Raw genomic sequence first — 14311 nt, 5'->3', positions numbered from 1 at the left:
GCATGCCAAAAAAGCATGCCAAATCCAAAAATCATACGTTGCTACAGCTTCTAGTATCATGGACGCTCGACCATTTCTGCCACAAAACTGAGCACGCCAGGCCGTAGGACAGTTCCGCCACTCCCAATGCATGCAATCTATAGAACCCAACATCCCAGGGAAACCCCTTGATTCGCTATGGTGCATGATGCGTGTTATGTCAGCTTCATTAGGAGTTCGTAGATACCACCCAATAAAGTATGCAATGATTCCTCGACAAAAATGATGAAGGCATTCCCTAGCTGTGGACTCGCCAATTTGAATGTACTCGTCTACTGCATCAGAAGGTAACCCATATGCAAGTACCCGCATTGCCGCACATACTTTTTGGAGGGGACCTAGTCCTGGCATGCCAGTTGCGCCAACCCGTTGTGTAAAGTACGAATCCTACTGTTGAAGTCCTTGCAAGATTCGGAGAAAGAGAGGCCTACTCATGCGGAACCTAATATATGAACATACGATAGTAGTAAATAATATGCAAATATCAAACCGTATTCGAATAACATGTAGTGCGTACCTTCTACGAAAGACGTGGGGTGGATACACTGGGTTCGGGCCGAAGTAGTGATGGTGGATAAGATTTTCTCCAGCAAAATGATCCCTGTGAATGACACGGCGAGGTAAACGGGACCGTCGTCGGTGATGGCGTCTGGCCTCTATGTTGAGGGTAAGAAGATTGACAAGCATAAGTGTTTCGTCCTCACTATCACTCGAATCAGAATCATGATCCCTATGCCTGTGAGACATACCATGAAATGGCTAAATTGTTCAACTACTCGACTTTGTTGGTGCATATGTCAAGAGATGGATTGCATATATATAGGGGAGAGCAATGTGGCTTCAGGGGGAAGCAAGTGCCTTCCGTTGAAAGCCAAACATGGCTTCCGTTGCAAGACAAGTGCGGCTTGCCGCGCACGACAAGTCGAATTTGCTTTTACCGTAAGCGTGGTTTTATATATTCCGTACGAATATATTTCAAAACTTATGACGGACCATAAGTTTTCACAAAATTATGCAATTACGAATTTAATGTAAATTGCAATTGTGTTATATATATTTTGCGAAATTTAAATGAAACAAATAATTATTTATAATTTTATTTTTTTGAATACAAGCGCAACATGTCAGACGTGTGCAAATAAATAAAATGAAAACAAAAATGAAGTTGGTTAAGTTAGTTATATGAAAATGTATATTTAATGAGTAGAGGGATATATAGGGGAAACTTTAGAGAGAACGGTTGCGGGACGAATGAATATAGGGGATGTAATCTTGCTGACGTGGCTGCATAGTAACATTTAGAGAATCTCCAAGAGCTCTCCATAAAATTACTCCTCAAAATCAGTTTTAAGGGACATCTAAATAATAAGTGGGGGTAGATTTTAACCCTTTCTCCAACAGATCCCTTAAAGCGGCAGTTTGTTTCTGGGGAGCCCAAAAAACCCTCATTTGTAGCTACAAATGAGGGAGTTTTAAGGGCTATGAAAAAGTTGGGAGCGTTTTAGGGGAACTGTTGGAGACATGTTTTTGTGTTTTTCCCAAAAAAATAGATTTAGGGGAGACTTCTGGGGAGCTTTTGGAGATGCTCTTAGGGGAAAATTTAGAGGGAACGGTTGCGGACAGTCTAAGAGTGGTCTATGGGAGGGATGGAGGCAGACATCGAGTACATCGGTCTGACGTCTGCCGGTCAGAGCGTGCCGTGCTGCCCCGCCCCTGTGCCATCATCATCTGCTTATTCTGCTAGTCGAATCGGATACTGTACAGGCCAATTCGTTCGCAGACTCGCCAAACTGCTGCCCCGAGCGGCCGAGCCCCCCCCCCCCCCCCCCCCCCCGACCTCGAAATCCTCCGTCTTCCTCCTCGCCGTGTCGGGCCTCGCCTTGCATCGTCCCCAAATCCAACCCAAACTCCTCAATCTCCGTCACTGGCATGGCGTCCGATACCGAGGGCATCGCCGCCCTCTTCTCAATGTACAACGACGACGAGGAAGATGAGGACGCCGACGAGCCCAACCCTCCGTCCCCAGCGCCGCTCACCACCGTCACCTCCTCGTCGCCGCTGTCCCCTCAAGCCGGGGGCGAGGACCCTAACCCTTCCCTGGCGCCTCCGTCGCCTCCCCGTCCCGAGGAGTCGGCCAGTCTCAAAACCCTAGTGAGTCCCCACCCTTCCCCGGCGCGGGCGCTGCTACCGCCACTTCCCTCGCGGCGCTCTTCGTCGCCCTTCGCAGCGTCGCCCCCCTCTCCGCTACGGGGACCATCCTCCGCGCCGCCAGCCGACCTGCCGCGCCCGCCCCGGCGCGGGGCGCTTGCAATCGTGGACTATGCGCACGACGAGATGGCTATGTCGCCCGAGCAGGAGGTAGAACCGGTGAAGTATGTGTTTAGTTATGCTTTTCGTAACCTGCTGGTTTTCCTGATTGGTCTTATTAGTATGGATGGCTTGCAGGATGGGGAGATCATGAGCCACACATACAGATTCGTTTCAGATGCTCAGGCTGCAGAGGGTAGGTTCCTAACTGTGGCCATGTGCTAAGTTATATATCTGTTGCTAAGTTACAGTACAGACCAAATAACCTCAGCCCAACCAGTTTGCAGAAACATGCGTTATAGTAACTAAGGGTATCTGAATTGTTCTTATGTTACTTTCTATTCATGCTTGTAATTTAATTTACTTTCATGTGAATATTATGGATAGTAGCCATGCCATAATATTACTAGAGATGGCAGTGGCCAAGCAGAATCATGGAACACATCGAATTATTGTTATTCATATGGTTGAATGTATGATGCTGTCGTTTTTTATGCCTTAACTACAACTGGTCATGTACACGTCCTCATCAACTAGTAGTTATTTTGAGATCATGACAGACAACAATCTGCTAGAAGTACACTGTTTGTCCATGTCATGTCTCAATATGGGCATTGTGCAGTTAGATTTGATATATTTGATGTGTTACATTTTGGTCTGCTTGATCTTGATCTGCTTTTAATGTTACACAAAGATGCTATATATAGTAATGTAGTAATGGATGCGATCTCTTGTGCGGAATTGCAATGAAAAAGAAAGTAAATTTCTATGATAATCAACTAGATCTAGTTGACCTTTTACTAGTGGTGTGGCACTGCAATGCAGGAAAAGAAAAAAAGTTATGATGATTACCTAGATTCAGTGGACTGTTCTGGTCAAATCTTACCGCATGCTTTTAGGAATTTTTTGTGCTCTTCTACAAATTGTCAGATGAGTTTTTTCTTTTGTGGGACATTTTTATTCCTCCCGCTGGTGCATTTCCTGATATAAGTGTTCCCTGAAGAGCATCCTCTTAACATGAACCATTTAGAGGTATTCTTACATTAATGCATATGTTTTTACTGTTGATAACCTTGATAACAACAGTGTAGGCAGTGTAGGTTTGATAACCTTGCTAAGTCCATTTTGGAAAGCTGATTGGACTCGTTTTTCTTCTAAAAGAAAAATGAGTTAATTTTGAATTACTTTTGACTTCGTCTCAGCTCATTAAACTTGGTGCAAATTTGGGTCTCAAACAATTCAGAATGCTATGGTAAATGAGATTATGCCAATTTCGAAGAAAGTTCAAAAATAGTGCAGTTGGCTTGTTATCCACCCTAATTATTAGTTTGTGGAACAATTTGATTGATGTGAAGCAAAATATTTTGTGCATTTGCATTCTTGAATAAATTATTTGGAAAGCCACTGATCACATAGCTGGAGTACTTGATATTTTAATTTGACTTAAATCTGATGCTTGATTACAGTCTAACCTCTGTATAAAAAATGCATATAAGCTATGTTTTCTTTTTACATGTCTGGAGCAATCTAGTCATTCCGACAACATTCATCGGATTATCTAATATGATCTACCCTTTCATCTCATTTCTAGGGAATCTTGAAGAACGAACTCTCTCTGGCACAGTTCATATCATGACACCAAATACTCCAGCAGAATTGTCTCAGCATGCTGATGCACCTGAGCAGAACCAATTAGGGACAGACATGGCAGTGGATATAACTAGAGCAGAAATTGAAGACGCCCAGGTGGAGGAAACTACTGATATTTCAACTAATGGTGAAAATGATGATCCATTGAGTCGTTTCCTTCCTCCACCCGTGACTACAAAATGCTCTGCAGCATTAAAGGTTATCCTACTATCAAATGATTATGATACCTGTTTTTTCACCATAAACAACCTAGTCATGTTTCCATACAGAATATCAGCTTATGGTGGAACGTCCTCTACTCTTCCTTATTATTGTCATTGATGAACTCCATTATCTACATTAAAAATTGATAAAATTATCATGTCCTGTAATGTGAAGGCAAAGCTGAACATCTGCATCATACATTTCCACACCTGTATCTGTTAACAAGATATTGTCAAGAATAGGCTCAGTCCTATGTGATGGCTTTACTTTATGGGACAATTGTGATTATACCCTTCATTCATTGACCTTGCAATTGTGATTTAACCTCCATTTTTCAACTTTGTGATTTTACCCCTCCGTTTCGAAAATGAAGCTACCGTTTGCCCGTCCCTCTCAACGCCGAGTGAAAATCAGGTTTATTGTTTTAAAAAATAAAAATATGAAAACAAAGGGTGAAAGGTTCGAACCACCCTCCTATTCTGTAAGGGCGCAACACCAACAGGGGTAAAATCACAATTACATAATATAATGAGGGGTAAAACCACAATAAATTGTGTGGGCATTTTTGCATCAGATTTAACACTGTGTGCTGCACATAATGGTGCATGGGTATGACAGCTTCGTTTTCAAAACGGAGGAGTAAAATCACAAAGTTGAAAACGAGGTGCAAAATAACAATTGCAAGGTCAGAGAGAGGTATAATCACAAATGCCCCTTACTTTATCAGTGCATCTATTAGTATGCTTGAAGGATTTTCTATTCTTTTTCCAGTCGTTTTCTCTTCTCAAGTTTTGTGAAAGCATCATGATGAGGTTCCTATTCAGGCAATATTTACACTAGGAATGTGTCTACACACCTTCACATTAATTCCTGTGTTGGTTCTTACAGCCAGTATTTACTTAAAACTCATCATCTGTTGTTTTCTGTTTTTCTGCAGCAAAAAATTAACAAATTCCTTGCATACAAAAGGGCCGGAAAGAGCTTTAATGCTGAAGTGCGCAACAGGAAGGACTATAGAAATCCTGACTTTTTGCAGCATGCTGTGCGATACCAAGAAATTGATCAGATAGGGACCTGTTTCAGTAAAGATGTTTTTGATCCTTATGGGTACGATAAAGGTGACTACTATGATGAGATAGGTATGTGTATTTGTTCAATATCCTACCCTCTTTCGAGTGTTAAATAAATTTCCTTTTACTGGCTAATTATTGTGTCAATTAGGAACATTTAGAAAATGTTTTTTATGTTCAGTTATGTGGAATATTCTTTTGAGAAGCTTGTTAACTGAAGGGTCAGGGACTCATGGGTGCATGTTTGCCTCATTTTTTTTTTGAGGAAAACACACTATTAGTTAAGAGGCCAACTAGCTATCCAGGTCTGTATATGTAAGACCAAGTTAGATAGATGGGCAGAATGTGGTGATGTGGTGCATGGATGATTTTTTATATACAGAAATGGAAATGTTTAATGTACCATAAGCTCACAAAAAAGTATTCATTTCCAAAGTGAACTGAAACTATATATCTATTGATGTTGTGCTTATGCAAGTAGGGACAGATATTTCATCTGCGATTTTTGTTTAAAGATAAATTTGGCACCAATATTGAACTTTCAGTTGTCTTTTTGGTGGTATATAACGGTATTCCAATTTACATCTTATCTGTTCTATTTGAATGCAGAAGCTGAAATGAAGCGTGAACTTGAGAGAAAGGAACAGGAGAAGAAAAGGAATCCAAAAGTTGAATTTATTACTGGAGGAGTACAAACTCCACATAGTGCATCAATACCGAAGATCCCAGGTATAGTGAACATGAAGCAGTTGCTTGTTCTGTTTTGGCATATTACTATCTCCTGCACCCTCCCCCCTCCCCCCAACATGTAATTTAATATTTTTTTACGTTTGTTATATACTCAGGTTTGGCGGGTGTCTGTACACTACCGGTACCTACAGAAGGTGTACAGAAAGAGACTAGGCCAAACAAGAAATCAAAATGGGATAAGGTGCTTAATCAACCGGTCTAGCCATCTATCCTTGTTTGGAGTATTGATCTTCAGTGCTGACTCTGTTTGCCTTTTATTTGTTAGGTTGATGATGATGTTAAGAATCATGTAGTTCCTAGTGGACACGACAACTTATCAGCAACTGCTTCTGTGGCACTCCTGACTTCAGCTAATGTTGGTGCTGGATATGCTGCTTTTGCGTAAGTTCTGTTGTTTCAGTATGACTGTCTTTAACATGATCAGATTATCCATTAGCACAATGTTTTTTCTTGTTACAGGCCCGTAGCAATCTTCCTCTGCTCTAGGTGCTCTCCCACTTGTTGCTCACACCTTTGATCTAGGCCTGTAGAATTGCAATCTTCTTATGCTCTAGGCCTGTACCACATTGTTGTTTATTATTATGCTAGTCTGATCAACGAATGCCAATGCTCAAACCTTGTTCTTCTGTTTTGGTTTATCTATTGGGGAAAATCTCGTTTCAGTTTTACTGGCACTTATTTTTTAGTTATTTCATTTGTTCTGTTTCCACCACAACTCTAGTTTTCATTTAAGTGACCATATGTGATTGAAAAAAAGAATGTTAAGGTTCGGCCATAACAACTGAGAAATCCTCACTAAGCATATACCATTGCTATCCACAACCTTTGAAGCCATATTGTCATGTTGGATATGCCCCTAAATGACAAACAGCATCAGAACCAAGGTTGCAGAAAGCAATGAAGACAAACAAGCGTTCTAGGTGACAAAAAACAAGCATTAGTTAAAAATGGATGGTAGAATCAATGGCAATAGCAGTTTAAGGGGTTATAATTTATTTAATGACGAGAAAATAGAGCTGACAATATTTTCTATTACAATTTGGTCACTAACAATATATTTTTGTTTTCCAGGCAACAAAAGAGAAAAGAAGCTGAAGAAAAGAGAAGCGATCATAAGTCAGACAGAAGATCGTAGCACCACTTTTTTTTTTTCATTCTGAGCAGTCAGCGTATCATTTAGTTTTTCAGTAACATAGTTTTGTATTGTGGGTAAGGAAAAGAAGGAAACAGTTAAAATCAGTCCGAGGGAAATGGTTCCAGAAAAGCCCCTCAGAGCGACTTGTTGTCTTATACAGGTATCAGAAACTTAACGTTTTAGGCCAAGAAAAAGAGAACAGTGAGCGTTCTGCACTTCTGCCCCCCGTTACGGTGGACAATTACTCCTGTCCTAAAAAGAATGCACCAAAATTGAATGCAAGTAAGTTGCCCGCCAGATAGAGCAGTTAGACTAAGCTTTTGGTAAATGATATCTATATTTATGGCTCCAAAACATTTCAGTATGAAAAATGCATTTCGTAATTATTCTATTAATGTTCATTTGAAATAATAATTATTAATATTTTTATTTACAATTAGCTAAACTTGAATACTAGAACATGACACTGGTAGAATTGCATTATTTCTTGGACGGTGGATTATGTTTTTTCTTTGCCTTCAGCTCATTGCTCTGCCGCCAGAGTGCTGGTATTTCCAATTGGTAACCTTTTATTATCACTGATGGTCACGTAAAATCTTGTTATCACGCAGAACATCGCCAGCAGCAGTCGCTCATCATATCCGCGTGATGTTTTAGGACTGACGTGCGATCTGCAGTCCTACAGGCTACGTGCTACAGTGCGGTAGATCCGTAGATGTACAAGATAAGTCGCTTCTGCAGAGTATATGGTAGCGCTACAGGCAACAGATGAGTCACCGTGTGCCCCCCAATAGTAAAGATAATGACATAGGCCCAGCTCAAATTATTTATCATTCACGGTGCACGGCAAGCTCGAAAGATCGGTTGCAACCCAAACTGGCAGCAATCTGCATCCACTGAAGCAGTACGCCACCGACCGGCAACGTGACCACCGTCTCTGGCTCGACGCAGCTCATTACTCCGAATTGGCCGGACGCACGTCCATGAATTCACCACAGTGCCGCGCACACCACCGTAGATCTGGTGCCGGCAGAAAGAGGTGAGACTTTCCCGTTGGCCTCGCTACCCAGCGGACCGCAATAAATTACCAGGCATCGGTTGGCGGTAAACGGAACAGTGACGAGCCTGATTGGATTTCCCCATCGGGATGAGAGCTTTCCCCGCCGCTTCTGTCGCTGAAGACCATGGCACGGCCGCGCAGGTGTTGTGTTCTGCGGGCAGCGGCAGACAGAGGCGTAGTAGCGCGGTAGAGCACTACAGCGTGGGTCTCCGTGCGCTCAGGGCGTGAGCTAGGCATCTCTCAGATCCGCTGTCCCGTCCCGCGCGGCCCCAAGCGGACGGCGTCGTGTTGCAGGCTTGCAGGCCACGGCCAGACCGCCAAAGGCCCAGACTCTCACAGGCACGCACACAGACAGACAACCGCCGGGGCTACGTGCGTGGGTTGCGCTCTTCGCTCGTCCCACGATGCAAAATGCGATCAAAACATCCGTACGACCACCCGCCCAGCCGCCCAGCCCACACCATACCACACACGCCGAGCTGACGAAGCGAGCGGCACCCAACGGTAACTTTGCTTTGCCCGGTTGGCGGTTGCCCACCCTTCCCAGACCCCTTTCTCTCTCTCTCTCTCTCTCTTTCTCCGACTCGAACTCCGAGCCGGGACATGCGCCGACGTGGACCGCGTGATTTCAGGCGAGGGGAAAGAACAGGGACAAAGTATCCTGTATCCATCCTCTGGCCTCTGGCCTGGTCTTGGACCAGCCACATCAAAGTGACGCCGTGCATATCCTATGCGTTCCCTATATAGTATGGAAAAATTGTCTTTGTGCCATCGAATTTTATACTCATTACTTATGTATCATTAAGTAATATAGGGATTTACTTCATATCCGATAATAGAAGCTATACCTAGCCTTCTACATCCGTTCCAACTTGTAACACGCCCTTATTTTTCTCTAAATACATCTTTATATCTCTCCTTCTAATTGTCTATACATCACGTCTTTACCACTTCTAGCTTCCCATATCCAAAGCTATAACCACACTTTTTATATAGGATACGTACGCGAGTACTTACTTTATTCTACTCTATTTTTATATTGCAAGTAATACATATCTTTTGTCATCTCCATTTTAAATTCTACTCTATTTTTATATTGCAACTCTTTCTATATTTTACTCTCCAAATTATCATTTAAAGAGTCATTGCATAAAAAATATTTTCTATATCTTTTCAATCTCCAACAACATTTCTAAATCGTTTTGTACCCTAGAGAGCAATTCACGTTTTCTATATTTGGCTAGCGAGAAATTCGTAATAGAAGATGACTATATTTAGATAGCCATTTAGATAAATATTCTCTTTAAAAAATATTTATTTATATCAATTAGAAAGAATATAGAGAGACTCTTGAAGTTGCTCTAAGACGTTTTAGTTTTTTTAGATTTAGCTATGCATCTAAATGTATTTTAATATATCTAGAAAAGACCTCAAATATCTTATAATTTAAAGCATATAAAGTATTATATATATATATATATATATATATATATATATATATATATATATATATATATATATATATATCTAGAATATAAGATATATGTGCATATAAAATTATGTACTACCTCTGATCTTTTTTACTTGTCGTTTGTTAGTGTAAAATTCATCTATCCAGTGACAAGTAAAAAGAAACATAGAGAGTATCTAAAAAGTTATCATAACTTTCATTTAGAATCGACAGAGTACCTTTTTCTTATAGAGTTGAATGCTTTGGAGTTAACTGTCGTCAAGGCTGAAAATGGTACCTAAAAAGCAGAAGTTTAAGGTTTGCGTAAATAGAATCAACATTTATTCGTACTACCTTTTGCTAACTTGGATATTTCTGAAATGTTAAAAACAATTATTACCACTATCCTTCTGCTGATCAAAAGAGGCTAAACACACATCAGTCAACAGCACGTTGAAACTGCAGCAGAGCACACAGCAGTGGCCCGAGCACGAGGTGAAGTGAAAAAGCAAGGTGCTGTGGTGGACGCCAGGACACATGAGGGGGCAATTTGGTCACAGCAAAAAATCCAACGGCCAGTTCCCTACAGCAGACAGGGGAGGAAGGAAGAGCAACACTTGAAAGGCGGTTAAAACCCAGCCCAGCAACGATAAAAGGCAAACAAAGGAAAAGGGCTTAGCCTCACGAGACAAAAGACGCCCGCCCCGGCCGGCGACCAGTACCTCGCCATTGCTAGTGCTAGCCGCCGTCGCTGGTGTCCCCTCCTCCCACTTGCGCCGCCTGTCCCCGCGCCCTCGAAACCTTTTCTCCCAAAACAGATTTCGTCCCGGCGCTCTCCTGCAAAGGGCGGCTAGCTGTCGCCGGTGGATACGTTTCACCTTGCTTGGGTTCTGCTTCTTCCTGCTTTTCCAAGAGAGGGCCAGCAGCAGACGAAGCGAGCAAAGCGCGCAGGAACCGCTCGGTCTGGTGATTTTAAGGGGCGAGGTCGTGTTCTTGGGAGGCGGAGAGACACGAGCTCTCTCTTCCTGTCCTCTTTCCCGCGGCTTCTCTCTTGTCTTGCTCCAAGAGGGCAAAACTCGTCGGGGTAGGGAAATGGCGGAGGTGAAGCCGGAGGAGATAAGCCATCCGCCCATGGAGCAGCTCCAGGGGTTCGAGTACTGCATCGACTCCAACCCTCCCTGGGGTGCGTACCCAAGCTTGGAGCTGAAACGAGTTCACATCCGCGTTGGAATTCGGTTCTCTGAATCTGTTTTGTGTTTTCGTCTTTTTTTTTGCTTTTCATTTCAGGCGAGGCGATCATACTGGGCTTCCAGCACTACATACTGGCGCTGGGCACGGCGGTGATGATCCCGACAGTGTTGGTTCCCATGATGGGCGGCGACGATGTGAGCTTCCTGTGCCATGCCGCCTTCCGCTTCTTGACCACAGCACCGGCTCCGTGCCGGCAGCATCGGTCCGTTTGCTGATGTGATGTTTTGGGTCCTTTTTTCCCCCCTTTCGCTTGGGGACTGGTGTCGCTGTTTGCAGGGGGACAGGGTCAGGGTGGTGCAGACGCTGCTGTTCGTGACGGGGATAAACACGCTGCTGCAGTCCCTCTTCGGGACCCGGCTGCCGACGGTCATCGGCGGCTCCTACGCGTTCGTCATCCCGATAATGGCCATCATCCAGGACCCGTCGCTTTCTGGGATACCCGACGGTCATGAGGTGAGCAGCAGCAGTTGCCTGTGACTGTCCGTTCTGCCTGTTGCTTCTGATGGAGGCGGTGGCGTGTGTGTAATCTGAAAGTTTTTTTCCCCATCTGTGGTTGAGCAGAGGTTCCTCGAGACCATGAAGGCCATACAGGGGGCACTGATAGTGTCCTCCAGCATTCAGATCATTCTGGGCTACAGCCAGCTGTGGGGTATTTTCTCCAGGTCGCTTTCCTTCACACTTCGCTCTTTCCTTCCAAGAGCAATACCAAATTTACCAATCTACTACCAAGTAGTTCCGTTTCAGTTTTGACTTTTGACAGTGCCTAGGCTATACTGAATACTGGTTGGTTCCATAACGCAATGTCAGATTCTTCAGCCCAGTGGGGATGACTCCAGTGGTTGCGCTGCTCGGATTTGGCCTCTTCGAAAGAGGTTTCCCTGTGGTACCGCTCGCTTTGTCCCGACCCCCATTTCGTGTTCCCAACGTGGGTATGCTGACGAGGAATGGCTTGCTCATCCGATTGATGTCTGATAATTGCATCAGGTTGGGAGATGCGTTGAGATTGGCCTGCCAATGCTGATCCTCTTTGTCGTGCTGTCTCAGGTCTGACTGGCAAAAAAAAAAAACTCCAGATTATTCAGTTCTCTCTACGCACCAAATTCATGATCTTGGCGAGTTTAAGCGTACCTGATCTCTGCATTTCGGTTGTTTCGCAGTATCTGAAGAACATACAGATAAAAGAAATCCCCATACTGGAAAGGTTCTCCCTTTTCATCTGTGTCGCGTTGGTATGGGCGTACGCTCAGATCCTCACTTCAGGTGGAGCCTATAAGAACAGCGCCGAGGTCACCCAGAACAACTGCCGCACCGACAGAGCCAATCTCATCTCTTCTGCCCCATGGTTAGTACCCTTGCCCAACATCATGTTAAGTGTATGGTGGAATTTATATTGGATTGCCATTTGGTATAATTGATCCATTGACTTCGCACAGGATTAAGATCCCCTACCCACTGCAATGGGGTGCGCCGACCTTCAACGCCGGCCAGTCATTTGGGATTGTGTCTGCTGTTTTGGTCTCGCTGGTAGAGGTGAGGATCCATATTTTGTTTTGGAATCCCATTCGGGAGCGGGACCAAACTGACCTTAACGCAATGTGCCTCTCTTGGACAGTCCACAGCCTCCTACAAAGCCGCTGCTCGTCTTGCGAGTGCGACTCCACCTCCGGCTCACATCCTCAGCAGAGGCATTGGGTGGCAGGTGAACGCTTTCTTGCGCCCATGATTGTTCTTCTCTTTCACGTTCCGTCGTCAGACGTTCAAAACTGAAAAAAAGAGATGCTCCTGCGAACGACAGGGAATCGGCATCCTCCTTGACGGGCTCTTTGGAACGGGGACTGGCTCCACTGTCTCAGTGTGAGTGTCTTATGCCAAAACCAAGCCTTGATACATACTTTACTACTCGGCTGCAGATGTGTTTTTATCACAAGCCTTTTGATGCTAGTTCCTTGGCTGGCCAAAAAAAAAAAAAAATTGCAGGGAGAACGTCGGGTTGCTTGGGTCGACAAGGATCGGGAGCCGACGGGTCATACAGATCTCAGCTGGCTTCATGATCTTTTTCTCCATGCTGGGTGAGCAGAACATGTCCCTGCTGCGTGCGAAGGGAGGAGGCAGGCTCCTGACTCCTCTCCATTTTATTTTATCGGTTGCAGGGAAATTTGGAGCCTTGTTCGCTTCCATCCCGTTCACCATCTTTGCGGCCGTGTACTGCGTCCTGTTCGGGCTAGTTGGTTGGTCATCCTGTTTCCTTCCTGATGATGTGCTTTGGTGTAATGCAATGCAATGCTGCCTGGGCTGACGGCTTTTCTCTGACTCTCAGCTGCGGTGGGGCTGTCCTTCCTACAGTTCACTAACATGAACTCCATGCGCAACCTCTTTATCGTCGGCGTCTCCATCTTCCTTGGCCTGTCCGTCCCGGAATACTTTTTCCGCTACACCATGGCTGCTCATCGTGGTCCTGCGCACACGAAAGCTGGATGGGTTCGTCTCTGTCTCTTTGCCCCCATTTCAATATCCTCATGGCTCCATCTCCAGGTCGTCAAACAGTACCTGAGACATGACCTGGGCTGGGATTGAATCATGAATGGCAGTTCAACGACTACATCAACACCATCTTCTCGTCGCCGCCGACCGTGGGGCTGATGGTGGCCGTGTTCCTGGACAACACGCTGGAGGTGAAGCAAGCCGGCATGGACCGGGGGATGCCGTGGTGGCAGCGGTTCCGGACGTTCAAGGGCGACAGCAGGAACGAGGAGTTCTACCGCCTGCCATTCAACCTCAACCGCTTCTTCCCTCCGGCCTAAAAGTCAAGTCACTCAGACTCAGATTGCTGAGCAGAGGCATAGTGTAGCTTATTTATTGTTCCATTCGTTCATCTCTACTTGTTCGTGTTGTAGATTATTTTGGGGAGGTTCAGTAAGTATACTTACTGCCCAATCCACTAAATGTGGTCGCCTACCGTTTTTTATATATTTTTTTACATGCTCCGTCCAAAATAAGTACACTTTTCAATTTGGGGAGTCGACGAAATTTTAAATTTAACCAAATATATATAAAATATTACTATATAATCTCAAACAAACATCGTTAAATAAATTATATTATATATATGAATCTAGATAGTTAAAACCTCAACGCGATTCAGGCCCTCTCCGCGTTTCGCGGCAGTTCCGCTCATGGCGTGCTAACGCGTGGCCGCGGACTCGAATGTTTATTGGATTCGACGGATACGTCGATGCGTCCGCCCCTCCCACTGCACGCAAAAATAAAAAACACCGACTCTCCTCCCCTTCTCTCGACGGCAAAATGGCCGACCACCGCCGCGACAAGGAGAAGGCCTGCAACCGTTCGCCGCAAGCGCGAGCGGAAGCGGTCCCGGTCCTGGTCTCTGTCGTCAG

At 44.5% G+C, this 14311-nt stretch overlaps 2 protein-coding genes across 4 annotated transcripts; both read left to right on the top strand.

The window, feature by feature from the left end:
* Nucleotides 1-1704: 1704 nt before the first annotated feature.
* On the top strand, nucleotides 1705-7538 carry LOC103636629 (Putative HCNGP-related transcriptional regulator family protein). Of its 3 annotated transcripts, none has more exons than XM_008658985.3 (8): nucleotides 1705-2397; nucleotides 2485-2542; nucleotides 3938-4194; nucleotides 5138-5339; nucleotides 5880-5999; nucleotides 6116-6201; nucleotides 6286-6401; nucleotides 7092-7538. In XM_008658985.3, exons 1-8 carry the CDS (start codon nucleotides 1969-1971, stop codon nucleotides 7153-7155), a joined length of 1332 nt encoding a protein of 443 aa, XP_008657207.1. In that variant the 5' UTR covers nucleotides 1705-1968; the 3' UTR covers nucleotides 7156-7538. The 3 variants fall into 3 exon arrangements, 1 of the variants encoding a protein (XP_008657207.1); XR_004852281.1 differs by having other exon boundaries at nucleotides 1800-2397; nucleotides 3938-4896; nucleotides 7092-7452; XR_004852282.1 differs by having other exon boundaries at nucleotides 1817-2397; nucleotides 3938-4896; nucleotides 4972-5339; nucleotides 7092-7452.
* Nucleotides 7539-10503: 2965 nt separating this feature from the next.
* Nucleotides 10504-13925, top strand: LOC100285674 (solute carrier family 23 member 2). The gene is given in 14 exon segments (NM_001158565.1): nucleotides 10504-10848; nucleotides 10953-11050; nucleotides 11193-11369; nucleotides 11478-11578; nucleotides 11724-11799; nucleotides 11901-11960; nucleotides 12074-12258; nucleotides 12350-12446; nucleotides 12529-12615; nucleotides 12712-12770; nucleotides 12894-12985; nucleotides 13067-13144; nucleotides 13234-13394; nucleotides 13505-13925. Coding segments are annotated over 14 exon segments (1575 nt in total). The 5' UTR covers nucleotides 10504-10757; the 3' UTR covers nucleotides 13718-13925.
* Nucleotides 13926-14311: the final 386 nt, after the last annotated feature.

Source organism: Zea mays, chromosome 8 (genome assembly GCF_902167145.1).
Source record: "Zea mays cultivar B73 chromosome 8, Zm-B73-REFERENCE-NAM-5.0, whole genome shotgun sequence".
NCBI lineage: Eukaryota > Viridiplantae > Streptophyta > Magnoliopsida > Poales > Poaceae > Zea > Zea mays.
This window is presented reverse-complemented; position numbering and strand designations above follow the sequence as displayed.